Here is an 18,111-nt window from a genome sequence, read left to right on the forward strand (position 1 = left end):
TGCTAGGAATTTCCTATACAAATATATTCACATGTGTGCACAGAGACTCTCTTGCCATTTCAGCAAAGTAGCAAGATACAAAATGAGTATGATTAAATCAATTATATTTTATATACAATAGCAAAAAACAATCCAAAAATGGTATTAGGGAAAGAATTCCATTGTCAATAGTATTACAAACAACAAAATATTTAGAAATAAATTTAACAAAAGATGTGTAAAACTTACACACTGAAAACTAAACATCACTAAAAGGAATTATAGAAGGCCTAAATAAATGAAAAGATCTCCTGCATCCATGACTAATATTGTTAGGTTAGCAATTTCCCCAAATAGATCCTCAAAATTAACACAACCCCTATTAAAATTCCAACTGGCTTTTTTGCAAAAATTGACAAGCTGATTCTAAAATTCACATGGAAATGCAAGAGATTTAAAATAGCCAAAAGAATCCTGCAAAAGAAGAAAGAATGTGGGAACATTCACACTTCCCAATTTCAAAACTTACTTAAAAGGTAAGAAACAAGACAGTGTGGTGCTAGCCTAAGAAGTGGCATACAGAACAATGAAACACACTGAGAGTTCAGAAATAAACCCTTACATATATAGTCAACTGACTTTCAACAAAGGGGCAAAACAATGCAATGAGGGAAAGAACAGTCTTTTTTAACAAATGGTGCTGGGACAACTGGATCTCCATATGAAAAAGAATCAAGTTAGACACCTATCTCACACAATATACAAAATTATACTCAAATGGATTAATACAAAATGGATCAAAGACCTAAATATAAGAGCTAAAACTATAAAACTCTTGGAAGAAAACCTAGATAACTTGAGATTAGGCAACAGTTTCTTACTATTCACATCTGCCAACAATGACACAGGAGCCAAAGTAAATGGAAACTCTAAAAAGATTATGGAAATAAGAGATGTTAAGGGATAATGGCCTAAAAAGGGTAGGAGAAAATACGACTGTGTGCAGAGAGATATTTTCACATCCAAGTTACTGATTCAAGTTAATCCTCTAAATGTTCAAGTCATCCAAATAAATAATAATCTGGTTGTCTTACCCCTCCTCTTTAGTTGGCCAAGTACAAATAGCATGAATTAGTGAAGAAAGTCTGAAACTTAAGAGTGAAACAGACATGGGTTCAAAGCCCAGGTCTACTACTCACACAACTAAGAAGTGAAGGGGTGAGTGATGGGAAGGAGAGGAATCTGCGTAATTTTATGAACAGAAATATGTATATATCATCTACAAAGATAATTTTGTGATATTTCAAATAAACTGTCAATACAATTTGAGAAAAAAATTCAGCAGATATACTTTGAATCTAAATTATTAAATGGTTTTTTAAAATATTTAAAAAATTTTTAAAGCTATTTTACTTGAAGAATTTTCTTTAAATGATTTTGTCTAGAAATCCATTCCATTCACTGTGACCTATACAACTTTGACTGATTTTATTTTTCACAACGTACTGGCCACTACCTAGAAACCAATGTTGCTTTGACTGAATACTTCTTAATGTTTTACTTCAAGAATAAACTTTACGTTGATAAGTTACTCTTTAAAATCAATACTTTTCTCTTTTGATGAAGTTACATCCTTTGTTGGCCTTATTTCACTTAAGAATTGTCTAAGGAATAGTAGTTATTCTTACTACTTATTTTGTAGTCATTTTAATACTGGAAGTAGAGGTTTGTTTCTGACCTTTGCACACTCTCTCATATTGTTGTATAGCTTCTTCCACTTTTCGATCACTTAACTGCTCCTGTGAAATGAAAGAATACGAATTAAATGCAATTGTAACTTAACTATGCCCCGATATTTAATAGTGGGGCTTGAAAATGGGGGTTAATATTAAATTTGGAATCTATCTCCTATAAGGCTGACTACTAGTCTCAATCTCTTCAGTTTCACCTTGGAGAAAAGGGCAGGGTGAGAGTGATAATAAGAAAAACAAAAACAAAACCCCCAAAACTTTATACCTTTATTAAGTGGTATTAATGAGAATGAAAAATGCCAAATCATTTTCTTTACTCAACCTTTTAAGCTAGCATGTATGTTTTTTTCACACATCACAAAAAGCATAAACAGGGGAAATGGAAGTTTACTGTGTATTTAATGTAGGAGGAAAAAAAAAACCATAAACAAATTCCCTTTCAGTAAATTCAAAATGCAGGAAAAATAGGGCTCCCACATGCCCTTTATGTAGAAAGTAGCTGGGAGGTTTGAAAAACTTGCAAGATAAATGTATGGGCACTTGAAATCCTTCAGTTCCAGTTTTAACCTGTCATGTAACCCAAACTTCACTCCCTCTCTCATCTAATTTCAGCACTATCTTCTCATATTATAAGTTTTAGAATAATCATTATAGAACCTGGAAATCTCTAAATCCTATTATGAAAGTATTGACTGCTTTATTAGAATTATATTCAGTCAAAAGCTGAATATAATATTTAGATGTATTTACATCTAAATATTCATTAGTTTCCTTCATTTAAAAGCAAACAAGCAAATACAACAAGTTCAATTTTTAAATTATTGTCTTATCCATTTAATTGATGTCAAGCAAAATATAACCATTTATAAAGGGATTCTGCTCTCCAAGTGCCCTTCTAAAAAATTTTTTACAAGACTTAATCTTCATTTTCTTTTTACTTTTTATTTATAAAAGAGTCACAAAGATAGCAGAGATTTCCTGTCTAACCTCTGCTCAGCTTCTCTAATGTTAACTTATAGTACCATGGGACACTTATTTAAAAATCAAGAAATTAACACTGGACACAAAAGTGAGCACCTGAGTTTTGAAGCTTTGTTATTTAGAACATGGAAACATCTTTGTAAAAGAGAAATGAACACTGGTATAATACTATTAATAATATTACAGACTTTATTCATATGTCACCAGTTTCTCCAATGATGTCCTTTTTCTGTTCCAGGATCTCATACAGGATACAACACTGCATTTAGTCACCATGTCTCCTCCAATCTGTGATAGTTGCCCCATAATTCCTTAACCTTAATGACCTTGACACTTTTTACTGGTTAGGTATTTGGTAGAACATCCTCAGTTTGATCTGCTGTTTTCTCTCTGAGGTTATGGATTTTAGAGACAAATGCCACAAAAGCACTGTGCCCTTCTGATCACATCAGATCAGGAAGTTCACAGTGACTTACTACTGTTGATGTTATTCTTAAACACCTTGGTTAAGATACAACTGTAAAGTTACAATTTTTTCCTTTCCATACCCTTTGCTAGAAGCAAATCACCAGGGCCTTATTTTATTTTAAGCAATTTATTTTTAGGTTCCAGAAAAGGTCAAAAGAGAATTTGTCATAAAGGACTGGTAGAGTGGACCCCAGTGAAGGGCCAGCGATATGACAATGAGTGGCCAGGGTGGCAGAAATCGTCAGGGGTGGACAAAGAGCATGGTGACAAGTGAGACAAAGAGAGCTTAATGGAGAATGACAGAGTAACAGAGATTACTGAGGGTGCAGAGAGGAGGACACAGAAAGCACTAAAGCTGGTGGACCAAAATGAAGAGTGACAAGAAGGGAGTATCTGTGTAGGAGAGACAGGCCTGGAAGGACAACAGAGTGAATACGCGATAAAGTGGAAGGGAGAGAAGAATGAGGGGTCAACCAAGAGCCAAGCCTTACCAGGGAGTGAGGACGTGTGATGAAAGGAGCAAACCTCGAACCTAATCTTACAAAGAGAGAAAATGACAGGAACGATGGAGACTGTCGAACAGTGACAGAAAGGGACGGAGAATGACAGAGAATGACACAAGGAGACGCATGGTGATGAACAGAGATAGAGACTGATGGAGGGAGATGGACAATAATGAAAGAGACGGAGGATGAAAGGGAATGACACAGGTGGAAGGACAGTGAGGGAAAGAGACAGAAAATGATGGAGGTGGACAGACGGTGACAGGAAGAAGCTAGATTGTGTCTGGCTATATACGGGCCACACTATAAACAGGTTTTCAATCTGTTTTGAAATCTCACTATATGTTTGGGTTGATGCTGAAGTCACCCATTAAAATCAAGCATTCACAGCTGTTCTCCGAAGTCTCTTAAAGTTCCCTAAGTTGCTGGAATCATGAAATGATTGTCATTTTTCTTGAAAGTAGGATTTTTAAACAGCTTTTTTCCCTAAAGGCCTCCAAAAAGTCCACTGAAAACATGGTGACTCTTGTTCTGTGGATTGGGGGGGAGGGGCAGATATGGAGGCAGGCTAGGAGACAATTCCCCCAGAAACCCTGGGAGGTCCTATTGCAGCACAAGACAGAGACACAGTTGGTCTCAGACCCAGAAACAGGGGTTTTCAGAGCCAGCTCCACTGAGGAGAGGGTGGGGTCCTTGGGAGCCACAGCCCACACCTCTCAGCCACCTGCTGTCCAAACAGTTTCAGAACACCCAACACCCAGGAGGGGAACCCCCTTGACCTCGGGCATCACGTACAGGGCTCCCCAGGTACCCCTGACTCACGCAGAGATGTGGCTGCAGGGTCCCTCCCTGACAGCACATGCAAAAGCGTGTCTGCTGCAGCCCCAGCAGTGCTCCTCACACTGACCACACAACCAAGCTGGGTTTACCACCTCAGAGTTCTCACTGGCTGGTGATGAAACAAAATTAATTTTAAGGCAGGACAAGAAAAAAATTTTTTTCTTCAAACATACAATTCTCTCTGTGCCCTTAGGGCCACCCTGCCCCTGTAGTGTGCATTATGCATCTGTATTAACCAAACCTCCTTAGAAGACACAGGAATGCCTACTGGATTGTAAAGAGCTACTCCTGGTGCCAGCATGATAACTCCTTAGGAGATAACCTTCCTTCTTAACGTGTAAGGGATCAAGATGACCCACTACTCACTTGTACTGTACATCTGGACTGTGTGTAAGCCGTCAACAAGACATCATTTGATATATAACCCTTTATCTCAAAAAGGTATATAACTCTGTTTTGACCTCTAGCAGGTAGAACAGTCCTCAGAGCTTTCTGAAAGACTGTCTCCGGGTTTATAATCCTCAGATCGGCTCAAATAAAATCCATATTTTACTTAAAAAAAAAAAACTTACACACTTAATTAAACACTAAAATATACCAACAGAAGCTACTTAAATCATCTTTAAAAACAAAACTGTTACCTTGAGTTGCTGAATGGTTCGCTGTTTCATCTCTATTTCCTGAGAACACTGGTTTTTCTTCTTCTCCAGTTCATTAATTTTACTCCTTAATAATTTCTCCTCATCACGCATTATAGATACCTACAAAGTAATATTTATAAATTAAATTAAATATATTTATAAATACTAATTGCTTTTTGTTGTTTAAAATTCATGGCCACTGACTCAAAGATTTATGTCCTTTAAAGCATGTAAGAAAAACTACAGATTCGAACACACGTGATATGACTTCAAATTATCGGAAAATTTCTTGACATTCCAAAGGAGATACATATGTGGAGTTCATATTTTTCTTACAATATTTTAAGAATCTTAAACTCTGTAAGTATTCACAAAAAAGAATCAACATAGCCCCTTGCATGCAATAGCAAAACCATTGTCTTGGAAAAAACAATAGAGATACTCTAGGGGAAAAATACTGGCTCAGATTTCCAAGATTTATTAATTACTGTGATCCAGAAATATAAGAAATACTTTAAAAGCTATTAGCACGTAGAGGATGAAAATGGAACAATTACAAGATCAAAAAGTACCCACGTAAGTGAAGGTCAATCGATTTTGGTGTTACTGGTAACCTAATTCTACAAACTTGCTAAAGAAATCAAAAAGCACTATGAATTAGTATGCAAATCTTCGCAAGAAAGGAAGGGAGGGGAGGGGAGGAAGGAAGGAAGGAAGGAACAAACAAACACAGGTAATCTATGTACATTTTTAGGCCAGTTTCCGTTGTACCAATCCTAGAGATCTCAAAAACTGAAGGAAATTAATTGAACAAAGTTCCCCCTCATAATGGGGGTGTCATAATAATAGTAGCTCTGAGTGGTTTGTTTTCAGGGGATTTTTACATCCCTTTTTAGGTTTTCTGTATGCTTCAAATCTACTACAATAAATATATATATTCCTTTTGTAATCACCAATTAGTAATATTTTTACTGGCTTATTTTGTTTAAAAATATGGGGCTTCCAGTAATAAACACCATCTTCATCAACTTTACAGATACAAACTATTTGCAGCAAGATGCACATGAGGACTGCTTCAGTTTCCATCCTGGCTCTTCATTTACCAGCCAAGTAAACCTGGATAAGTTATATCTCTCAATGCCTATTTCCTTAGCCATAAAATGCAAGTTAAAACAGTACCTATTCTTAATATTTGCGTGAGAATTAAATGAGATGATACATGTAAATTCAGAACAACTGATCCAGAGTAAGCTGCTATTATAATTATTAGCATTGACATTACACATTGTTTATTTTGAAAAATAGAAAACACTCTTAATACCCTTAGATTAATGTTAGTTATCTATAAAATAAAACATCACTTAAAAAGGGATACCTCCTAAACTGTGCTATGAAAAAATCTTAAAATTAGCATAAATTTAAAAAGCAGTATTTATATATAGTTGATCCGATTTATAAAAATAAAAATATATAAACATATAATTACAAAAATATATTATGTAAAATGCATGTAAAAAGAGCTAAAAGAACACAGAAGAATTGTCAGGAATGGTCATATTTGGAAAAATGAGATCAGGGAGAAGGCTTTTACTTTTATCTTCATTTCTTAAAAAAAATTTCCTAATACTGTATTATAATGAAAAGCTTTTAACTGGAAAAAGAAGCTGTTTTTTTTTAAAACTGAGTAACTAGTTCCATACGAACATAAGTCAATTACACCATGTTTGATAATGCTTACTGATAATCACAGTGTTCAGAAACAGTATCTTAAACCAGGAAGTTTCTATACTCTAAGAATCTTCAGCTAAGATATCACTTAAAACAGAAATAAACAAACGACATTAAAGCAATGTAAAATAAAAAATACATTAAAAAAAAAAGATCAGAAAAGACAAAGGAATGGTATTTTCTCCCATACTGTAGAAAAGTCAAGAGAGGATCTGAGTCCCAGATCTCAGAATCAGTAGTTCAAAATCAAGCTGCACAGGCCTCACTCATACTTCAACTAATAGAAACGTGGAAAATGCATGAAGGCTGTAAGTTCACCCTAACGGTTATTTCCTTATTTGTTTTGCTGAGGATACTATGAACAACATATGGACTGATAATAGGAGTTATAATAAATCCTATTATAATATGTAGGAATTACAATAAATCTAAAGTTTCCTCTGGACAACTTAGCTAAGTGAAGGGAACCTAACAAAAGGCAATAAGGTGCGTAAGACTAGGACTGCAGTTTGTATTTTGGAGAATTTAATCCATTTACCTGTCATTTGTCCAGAATTTATAAAGCTTTCAAGCCTGTCTACTACCTCTGGAAACTCTAGTCTTGATCCTGAGGTGTTAAAACCTCAATTTCATTCTAAATTTATTTTACAAGCTCACAATCTACACTAAATCCAAAGATAAGTAATTTATATCCAACTAGGAGGGGAACAAAGGCTGATCTGGCCAAAATTACACTCCTAGAAAGCAAACAATCCAAATCTTTTGAGTGACAAACAAGTGCTTTTCTAAATTATGCACTGCTTTTAACTTGCTGATCTGAGTAAAAATTTTCTTACACCTAATTACAGTTTAGGTCATGTCTACTTTTCAAATACTTATTGCTTGGCCTGGAAACTTTTTGTATATAATTATCAGAAAACAACATAAATTTTGTATTTTTTCTTCCATTGATTAAAAACTTTATTACCTTTCCTTCATTATGAATGAATACATATCCATCTTTTTCCATTGATTAAAAACTTTATTACATTTCCTTCATTATGAATGAATACATATCTGTTATAAGAAATAATGCAACAAGTAGAGCTTTAAAAAAAATCACCTATAATGAATGCCATTACCTAAAATAATCAAAATACACATTTTTATATATCTCTTTGCAGTCTATTTTATACAGACTGTTTGCATAGTTTTAATCCTATTATACATAAAAAACTGAGTTCAGTTTCTATATTACTTAACATTATAACACAAGCATTTTCCCATATTATAATAAAAACTTAGTACTTATCACTAAACTTAAATCAGAATCCTGCTAAATACATTAACAATGAATCGTGGAACTTAACCACTAATAAAGCAATGGAAAACACATTAAACATCACTACAAATCATTATAAACAAAGCAACAGGACTTAGGCCAAAGCTTCCAGGTATCAGAGTACTTAAGAAACTGTCAGGGAAAAAAAGAACCTCTGCTCACAGGAAAAGGAGATGGATGTGGAGGGTACCAAGCCTCCAGCAAGAGCTTTTCTTCTTTACCAGTACAGGCCTAATAGCCATGAAAATTATTATTTATTTAATCAAAAAGTTCATATCATTCTTTCCATTCGTTTTTAATTTACATTAATGCTATATTATTCTGAGATTATTTTTTTATGTTACATAAATTGTTCCAGAGTTCAATTTCAAGTAGTTTACAAGAAACCAACAAATCCTCTGTTGAAAACAACAAAAAAATGCTGGATTAAAAAGTTTTAAATGTTTCTAAAAGTACTGAGGAACTAACAAAAAAAGTAAAGAAATACTGAGATAAAAAAAGAAACTAAGTGAAAAAAGAATCACAGAAATAAATGGAGCACTAACTAGCTTTTATTTTGAGGACATTCGTAGAATGAAGGGGCCTGATTTTCAACAGGTAAACTAGAAGGTATTTGCAGTATATTTTAATGACAAAGAATCAGAGCTAAAAAAAAAAAAAAGAATCAGAGCTAACAATAAAGAAATCTAATACAATAGTAATTTTAAAAGGACAGCAAAATTAAAAGAAAATATGAACAAATGGATTTCACAGAGTGAAAACTGGAATAGACAAATAGTCAATAAGAACATTTTATTAGTTATCAGAGGAATACTCAGGACACCCCTTTACATCTTCTAACTTGCTACACAAACTCTTGCACACGTGTGCCAAGGATATTTATAAATAGGGACACTGCTTCTAAGAGCAAAGAATGGAAACAACCTAAACGGTCACTAGGAGAATGGATAACTAAACTGCAGAGTCACACAACAGAGTATTACACAGCAGTGAAAGCGATTAAGTATACATAAAAGAATCTCAGGATATGATGTGGAAAATGGAAGTCTCAGAAGAACAACATAATATATTGTTCAGAGATAAAAAAACCAAACATGGTTGAAATTATATTTTTAACAGATAAAAAAGATACACACAAAATATTCAGTATATAACTTCAGTGGGGGTAGGAAACATAATATGGATGAAACCCACAAGCATTTGTTGTATCAATGAAAAATATGCAAATTAGAATTATAGTTGAGATACACTATTTACCTATCAAATTAGCAAATATCAAAGAAACATGATAAAATACTACTTTGTGGATAAGGTTGTAGATAAAAAGATACTCTCCTATTATTATACATTAGTTCTGGTGAGCAAATTTGGCATAATCTCTAAAAAGCGTAATAAATATCCAAATTACTGATATACAAACCAGTGAGCCACAAGTTCCACTTTTAGGAATTTATACCACAGGAAGACATACAAATGTCCAAAATGACATCACTGCATAATTTGTATCAACAGTAGATTGGAAATTACCTTAATTGTCCAACAATAGGGGACTGATTAATGGTAAATATATGCTTGTAGTCATACAAATTTACTTGGAGACTATATCCTGAGATAGAAAGACAGCCAAGATATACTATTAAGTGAAAAAAACCAAGGTTCACACAGTGTTTGCAGGATGTTTCCATTTCCTTATAGGAAGAGAAGGAAAGAAGGACAAAGAGAAGAGGGAGAAGTAAAGAGAAAAAAGTAATTGGTAATATTTGACAGGGTGGAGGGAAACTTGATGGCTAGAAGGCAGTTTTTTCCTCACTATATATCCTTCCATTTATTTTAAATTTTATATATATATATACTTCCATTTATTTTAAATATAATCACGTGATTATATTTCATATTTTAATCAAATTATAATAAAAACTTGTTACAAATGCACTATATACTCTCCTAAATACTATCTTGCAAACAGAAGTTGGCTTTTTACTTTTTTGTGGGGGGGAAGGGGCTTGAATTTAGTAGTCCTTAAAAGAAAAGGTTCTAATCTTACATAAGGCATATATTTTTCCTAATATTGGACACTCTTCAGTTTGTATAAGCTGACTAAGTTTTCTCTTGTTAAGTAACTATTCTCATTTTAGGAAGAATTATTAAGTTGACAAAAGTTCTGGTCAATTCTAAAATCAGTGTCTAAACTTGATATGAGGAAAACAATCTTTATCAATTAAATTGGCCAACACAACTTTTCCAATAACGTACCTCTTTCTGTACTTGCTCAATCTGCTTTTTGGCATCAGCCAGTTTCTCTCTCAGCTCAGCATAATCTTCCTCCTTCCTCTGAAGATTGACTGTCAGATTCTGGGTAAGAGCAGAGCTTGCAGAGAGCTCCTCTTTCAACCTAAAAAACACAAATCACTTTGGATCATATGCGTGAGCTACTGACAATCTACAAAATTAGATCTTTTCACAAATATGGAATGTCCAAACTATGAATGAGTCCTCCAAGGAGGATTTCAGGAGATTTTATCAAGAGATCTTCGCATATAACATTTGGCTCAAAAGGTTTAGACAAACCATGTTCAAGTTCTTCACTCATCTTACATGCTACACTTTATCAGATTGTCATGCCCACCTAAATTTAAAAGCTACACAGAAAAATCTATAAAATAAATACTCTGCACATTTTTAAACATTGTAATAACATTTAGCTTACTTTTCTATTTCATGCCAGTTGGTTTCTTTTTCTTCTTCCTTTAATTGAAGTGAATGCTTTGCATCTTGCAAATTATTTGTTAATTGTGTGATTTCTTCTTTCAGCTTGATTTCTCTTTCACTTAAATCTTTGGCGTTTTTAACAGAATCTTGAAGGTTTGCTTCAAACTCCTTCAGATTTCTTTCTTGCTTTAAAATGATTGATTCTTTTTCCAAAATTTCTTGTTCTAACTTGGCTGAACGACTACATTCCTCTTTCTGAGTTTCTAAGATTGCCTCAAGCTCCTTTATTTTCACTTTATAGCAAGTAACATCTTGTGTAAGTTCTGAAAGTGCTCTTTTTCCTTCAATTACATGCTGTAGTTGAACACCAAGACTAACATTTTTTTCTTGCAATTCTTCTCTCAGCTGCTGTATACGAGTGTCTTTTTCTTTCAGTTGATCATCTTGATTTTTATTCTCCCTCTCCTCTGTTTTTAGTCTATTGTTTTCATCTTTATAGTCTTTTACTTCTGCCTGTAACTTTTCAATTTGCTGTTCCAGTTCCTGGATCTGATGACATCTTTTGGAAGAAGTCTTTACAATCTCCTTACATTCCTCCCAAATGGCTTCAACAGTACAGTGGAAAGAATTTTTCCTACTACGTTCCTGAATACCATGTTCTTTAACCTGCTTACTTCTCAAATAATCATCTTGCAAAAGGTCTATCTGCGTATCCGGCAAATCATCCTCTTGAGAACCACTTGACAGATCCCTGAGTTTGAGTAAATCTATGTTTGGGATCTGAGAAACTGAATCAAGTGTCCGTAGTTCATCTATTTTTGCTTGCATTAATTTTATTTGTGAAACATTATTTGTAATATTTCTTCTAGCAGTTTCTATCTCCTTTGACAATTTCATGATCCTTTCCTCCTGCTCTTGATTTATACCTCTCTGCACGTGTAATTCAGAAATCGCACTGTCGTAATTCGACTGAATTTGTTGGATCTCTATACTAAAACTAAAACTCTTTTCTTCAGAAGAAGAAAGTTCCTGCTGCAAACTAACAATCTGTTTATTTAATTCTGCTTTTTCTTCCTTTTCATTTTTAAGTTCATTCTCAATAATGAGTAAACGTGTTTCCAGCTCTTCGTTATTTTTTTGTAAAAATCTAATGTTTTCCTCATTTTCTGAAATGCTCTCTTGCATGTCTTTACTTTCCTTCTGGTCTTCAGTGGTGGCTGGGCTAACACGTGTAGGTCCTTTAAAAATAAAAAAATCATTATTAACCTGGCAAATCTCACTAAAACTAAAAAATTACCATGTAAGTCAATATTCAAACATAAGAAACATACGAAAGCAAACGTTTAGTGAAAGATAGAAATAAGTTATTGAGCAAAAAGGAGAAAACAGGTTGCAAAACATACACAGAATAAGCCCATTTATATAAAAGGTATAGTTCCACAAGTCACGGCAGAGAGAGTTAGCAAAGAATGTGCAAGAAAATACTGGTAGCCACCAGAGTGGGATTACCAGTTGTTTCTACTTTCTAGTAACTTTCAATGGTATTTAAATTGTCTACCACAAATCTTTATTATCATCTTAATATGGGACAGACAATAGGGGATCACACCCTAAGGCAAACATATCCTAAAAAGAACAGTTTTGAAGTACAATTACATTACAGATCTACTAAATTAGTGATCTGTGAACTGAATAGCTTATACTTTCACAGCTAAAGTTAAGAGAAAAATGGTTAAAATTCTGGCAAGTCTAATGTAGCCTTACCCCTCACTAGCTGCATAAGTGTCAATAAACTACTTGACCCCATGACTGTTTCCTCAAATGTAAAATGGAAATAATATCAGCAGTTTCATTATGATGTGCGTTGGTGAGGTTTTGTTTATATTTATCCTTCTTAGGATTCATTGAATTTCTTTTTTTGTTTGTTTTTTGGGGGTGAAGGTAATTAGGTTTGTTAATTAATTAATTAATTAATTAATGGAGGTACTGAGGATTGAACCCAGGACCTTGTGCACACTAAGCACACACTCTACCACTGACCTGTATCCTCCCACTCTTAGATTTTTTTTTATGACTTAGAAATGTTCGAAAAAATCCTCTTGCCCTTTAAGAAGACGAATTATAAAAATGTCTGAACCCTTTATCGAGAGAGAGAGATGGGATCGATGCAAGTTAAAAACAACAAAGACCTGAAACTCAGAGCTCACAAATACTTATCCTGAGAGAAAAGATTTGAGTCATGCATACAATATAATCACTAAACTCTGAAGTGAATTACAGTAAGCACAATAAAGCTTTTGTGATCAAGTAATGTTCTTTGAATTTTACTATACTTCAAGAACTAGGTTAATTACATAATATAAGGTAATTCAAGCTAATGTGTTTAGCACCTGATTTTCTTGTTCAGATATTCATATTATTCTTTCAGACATTTTTATATTTTTTATATCAAAAGACTCTTAGAACATATTCAGAACAGCCTTGTCAGGAAGTAATTAAAGTATTAATCAGTCTAGCAATAAAGATAGGATAGGTTTTACTGTATATAAAACCTAGCCTATACACAGTAAGGTTAACATAAAAAGTAAACATAAACAATGAGAAAGAAAGTTACTTTAATTCAATATTTATACCACATTCAACCTATACCTATATTTTGCTACAAAAATCAGTTTTGGTTGAAAAGTCACAGATAGGCAGTATTTCTCTGGATGGCCCCCTAATCACTATTCTGAAGGCTTATTTCTTGCACTGTTTACATGATTATAGGCTTCCCCAAAGTACAGATACCTCAAACAAGTAAATTCACTTTCGCAGGGAAATGGCCTTGCATTCCCTTTTAAGAGCAGAAAACATACATCCCATGAAACTATCAATCCCCTATTACTATTCTAGTGGTTAAAGGAATATTTTGTTCCAGAAATTGTTCAGTAGCAGGTAGAGAGGAAAAAGGGTGGTTATACCTACAATTTTCATATGATCCCTTATGTGATCCCTGTAGTCGCTAATAACGTAAATAACTGGGAAATAGTAGAATTGAAGGAGAAAAAAAATTTTTGTTACTTAAACTTACTTAAATCTACCCGCATCCAAATTATTTATAGCTATCAACTATAGGTCTTCTATAATCATTTTCTGCACGAATGAGTGACCCTTAGGATAAGTCCCACCATGTAGATCACTCATTCCTGCCCACTTCCACTTCCTAGTGATCTATCGATTCTACATTCTGAACTACTCTATGGCACTGATCAAGGTGAAAAGAGAGATGAACAGTGCAACAGAAATCATAGCAAGGCTCACTCGCTGAAGCTAAGGCACCACTTCTTCAGTGGATAACAGAAGGTGACGGTTCATCTCAATCTCACATGTATCTAGTATTGTTTTATCGCTAAAGGCATCTACTTTTGAAAACATTAATTTTACTGAAGTTCTATGAGACATTTATTATACTGGCATATCACCCAATTGTTTTTAGTGTTAACAACCTCAGGAGGCAGGTGTAAAGAAAGACTTAACTTACTCATTTTTCTCAAAGTGAAGCAGCTAATCAGGTTCCTAAAGCTAATGTACCTTCTCTTAAAAAGCCCTCCCTCCCTGTATTATACTATAAAAGTTTTCTAGAAGACAGAATGGATGGCTTAGAGAGAAGGTAAAAGCTGACCAATACAGGGAGGTACAGTATAGAGTAAGCACAAGACCACCTTTTTTTAGTAATTCTATAGAGAACACAACTTGACCACATTTGTCTTTAGTAATGTTCAGCCCAAAATCTTACTGTCAAATGTCCTTTTCTCCAAATGAATAAAGAATGCAGAAGAAGAAAAAAGAATGTGGAAATACTTTGGCAGAAAAGGTACTATAATCATGAAAGTGGAAGTGCTGACTTTTAACTACTGTAAGTACAGACGTAAAAGAATTATAGTCATGTAAAAGTGACAAAAGCACAATATCTAAAAACATATTTATTGAAATTAAGGCAGCTTTAAATATACTCATCCTCTAGACAGTCTGTAACGTTAGTGTAAACATTAGGGACACTTAGACTTTCCCAGGTTTTTTCCTTAGACAAGTAAATTTCCTTCTGTTTGTAACTTTTCTGTTTACTGGTTTAGGGGTTAGCTTTCTTAAAGGCCTCCTGCTGGCAGCTGAACAAGTACCTTTCTTTGCTGGTGGTTCATCTTGTTGAAGTTCAACTTCATTTAATCTTTTTCTTCCTGAATAGGTTTTAGTTTTGCTATCCTTAGACATTTCATCTGTTTCATTACAAACCAATTTACTGTTTATTATTAAAGATGATGTGCCAGCATTGTCCTAAAATAAAATAAATTAACATTAGTTCACGTATAGAAAGTTTTAATAAATGTAAAAACTATGTAACTTATGATTCAATACTGTATCATAAAAATTTTATTTTCAAGTTTGCTGAAACATTTTCTAAGTTATTTCTTAAATCTCACCCTAAAATAACTGATGGCTCTGGGAAATGAGTAATGTTAACTAACTTGTACATTTACTAAGGAGGACAAAACAAACAAACAAACAAAAAAACCTGTCCTAAAATCAGTTAAGTGTGTAGTTTCACTCTAACACTAAAAACAAATTCATCTTTAGATTTTCTAAGGTAATCAAGTGGGCTATAGACTTGTTTGTAGATAGCTGTAGAACCCTAAAACACTCACCTCTAAGTGATAAACAAAATGTTCTTTGAAAAGAAAAATATGAAAACATTATGACAAAACTGTTTCTTATAGATACTTCTACTTAAAATCTTGAGGTCCCACCTGAGAAACTAATCAACTGTTTTGTTTTGTAACCAAAATTTCTCAATGTCTTACACTTTTAACAAATCCCCGAAGTTTTAACCTTAGCTTCTAGCCTATGTATATTCAAAGACATATAATCTACATACTGCTTTAAAACTGAGCTCCTAGCTTATCTAAATGATAAAAATTACTCAGATTTTTACTTTTTAAGGCAAAGACTATGCCTCCCTAAAGGGCTAGCAGAAAAAGGTACCCAGAAACCAGAAGGGTGAAATCTCAGCAGTTAAGTGTATGTCTATAAAGTAATTAAAGGTATGGTAAAGGTAGAGACTTCTTTTTTTAAAGGCAGAGATTAATTAAATTGCTGCATACTGGTGGCAATCCATTTTGGGGGAAAAAACTATATGAGAAGACAAAACATCATTTTATATCATAAAATCAGTGAATGCTTTGTTCTTAAAAAGATATAGATAAATATGACTTTATACTAAAGTAACAGATTATTAAAAAAAAAAAAAGGCAAAGCCTTATTAGATATCCCTAAACAAAGGATGTCATGAATACCTCCAAGCTTTCTCAAATTAGTCCCTTGGTGTCACTGATAAATGACAAATCCTGGGGTAGAGGGATCACATCTGTGGCAGAGTTTGAGTTTTCAAACACTCCATGACAATTTCAAGTTGTCACTTCTACTCTCAGACCTACCATAATGACCTAATCTTTTTTTTTCCTCCTTCAAATTATATAATCTCCACAAAAAAATCTACCCCCTATAAGTCTCAGTTATTGAAAGAAATATTTTCTGCCCCTAGGGTGTGCTTGGTTGGAAGGATGCTAAAGAATCATTCAAAACAAACTTTTCATCATTGGAAGAGTCTGCTTTCAAGACAAGCTTTGGAACAGTGACCTGAGATCAACAGTTAATCAACATAGTCAGGTTAAGTTCCAAATGATTTTGCATTTGTTTAGTTATGTATTTATGTGAACAACTGGGCACACTGTTTTAAGTTAGTTGATAAAAGAGGTTCAGAACCTACCTAAAAATTTTATTTATAGGCAAGGACTAGTAAATTAGAAATATTGCTTATTTTATATTGCTTTTTTACTATTACTGACATAAACATTATTAACACATGTGGTACGCAAACATACTACAGAAATAGATACAATTCCTTATTAAATTTCCAACAATTTTCTTTAAAGTCAGTAGTCAAGAGAAGTGATCTATCTCTGGCTTTTCTTTTTCTTGTTTTATTTTCCTTCACCAAACCAAAGGCCAGACTTAATATCCAGATCTAGTGCTCAGAGCAAATAAGCAGATGATGATGAATAACCAAATCAAAGTGCGAAGAGCCTGCAAGCCCAGTAATTAAGTTACTAGAAAAAGTTAAGCCCTAAGTTCCCAAAAGTTTACCCCCTCTTGTTTCACAAATCAATTTTCTCTTCTTAATCTCTACTACCGCTACCCAACCACCTTAAATCAAAGTTCTCATCAACTATCACCTGAATTCCTCCAGAGGTCTCTCCGCCTTCAGTCTAATTCCATCTGAATCCCAACTTCCAAGTTTTTAAAAATATCTACTCAAAATAAAAAATCAACTTTGCTATGCTCCTTAAAATTAACGACTGCTCACTGCCTTCAGAATAAAACTCAAACGCTTTAATGCAGGATGTAAGGCCTCCTACCATCTTACCCCAATGTACTGCTCCTGGCCTCACTACTCACCTCTCCTTGCTTCATACTTTCTTCTTGAACAACAAATTGCTTGTACTTTCTACAGTGACTGAAAGCCTTCTCATGTTCATGTTTTTACACATTCTGACTCCTACATCTGGAAGGCCAGTGTATCTTCATGTCCCCTACAGCTACTAGCTGCTACCTCCCTCTACTTTTAACTGGCTAAATTTTACTCACCATTTAAGGTTCACTTTAATCATTTTCATCTCCAGAATGTACTCTCTAAATCCCCACCTCTTCTCAGCTTCTTGCATATACTGATTACCCCTGCACATTTCATTATAATTATGTTTACACTGTTTCTCTCTTACTGGGGAGTTGTTAAGGGGACTAGTTTTTATTAATCTGTATAATTCCCAGAATCTAACACAGTACCTGGCACACAGTAGAACCTCAGTGTTTTCTGACTAAAATAAATCATTTTATGCTTTTCTTCCTTACTCCCTACCTTATTACAAGGGGCTTTCTCCTAGTTCAGGAAAGTTAGACTGAATAATGCATATAACAGATCTGACAAAAATATCTAATAATATATAATTATAAATAATATACGATTAAATTATTAAATACATTATCGAACTCTCTTTAATAATTATATTAACATAATTCTAAGTTTTTAATGTAATTATTGCTAGTTTATGATAATACATCCAACAGAACTGACAGAAAAGTCAGATAGAGTGAAT

General features: G+C 33.8%; 1 protein-coding gene across 6 annotated transcripts in view; it reads right to left on the reverse strand.

The window, feature by feature from the left end:
* Positions 1 to 18,111, reverse strand: part of KIF20B (kinesin family member 20B) — a 67,602-nt gene that overhangs the window by 21,675 nt on the left and 27,816 nt on the right. For all 6 annotated transcript variants that reach the window (XM_045507558.2, XM_045507560.2, XM_045507557.2 and 3 more), the window contains exons 19-23: positions 15,082 to 15,235; positions 10,920 to 12,159; positions 10,466 to 10,604; positions 5,164 to 5,283; positions 1,718 to 1,778 (exon numbers count right to left, since the gene is read on the reverse strand). In XM_045507558.2, the coding sequence (XP_045363514.2) occupies positions 1,718 to 1,778; positions 5,164 to 5,283; positions 10,466 to 10,604; positions 10,920 to 12,159; positions 15,082 to 15,235 (1,714 nt within the window). The remainder of the gene's footprint in view (positions 1 to 1,717; positions 1,779 to 5,163; positions 5,284 to 10,465; positions 10,605 to 10,919; positions 12,160 to 15,081; positions 15,236 to 18,111) is intronic.

This window comes from Camelus bactrianus, chromosome 11, assembly GCF_048773025.1.
Source record: "Camelus bactrianus isolate YW-2024 breed Bactrian camel chromosome 11, ASM4877302v1, whole genome shotgun sequence".
Lineage (NCBI taxonomy): Eukaryota > Metazoa > Chordata > Mammalia > Artiodactyla > Camelidae > Camelus > Camelus bactrianus.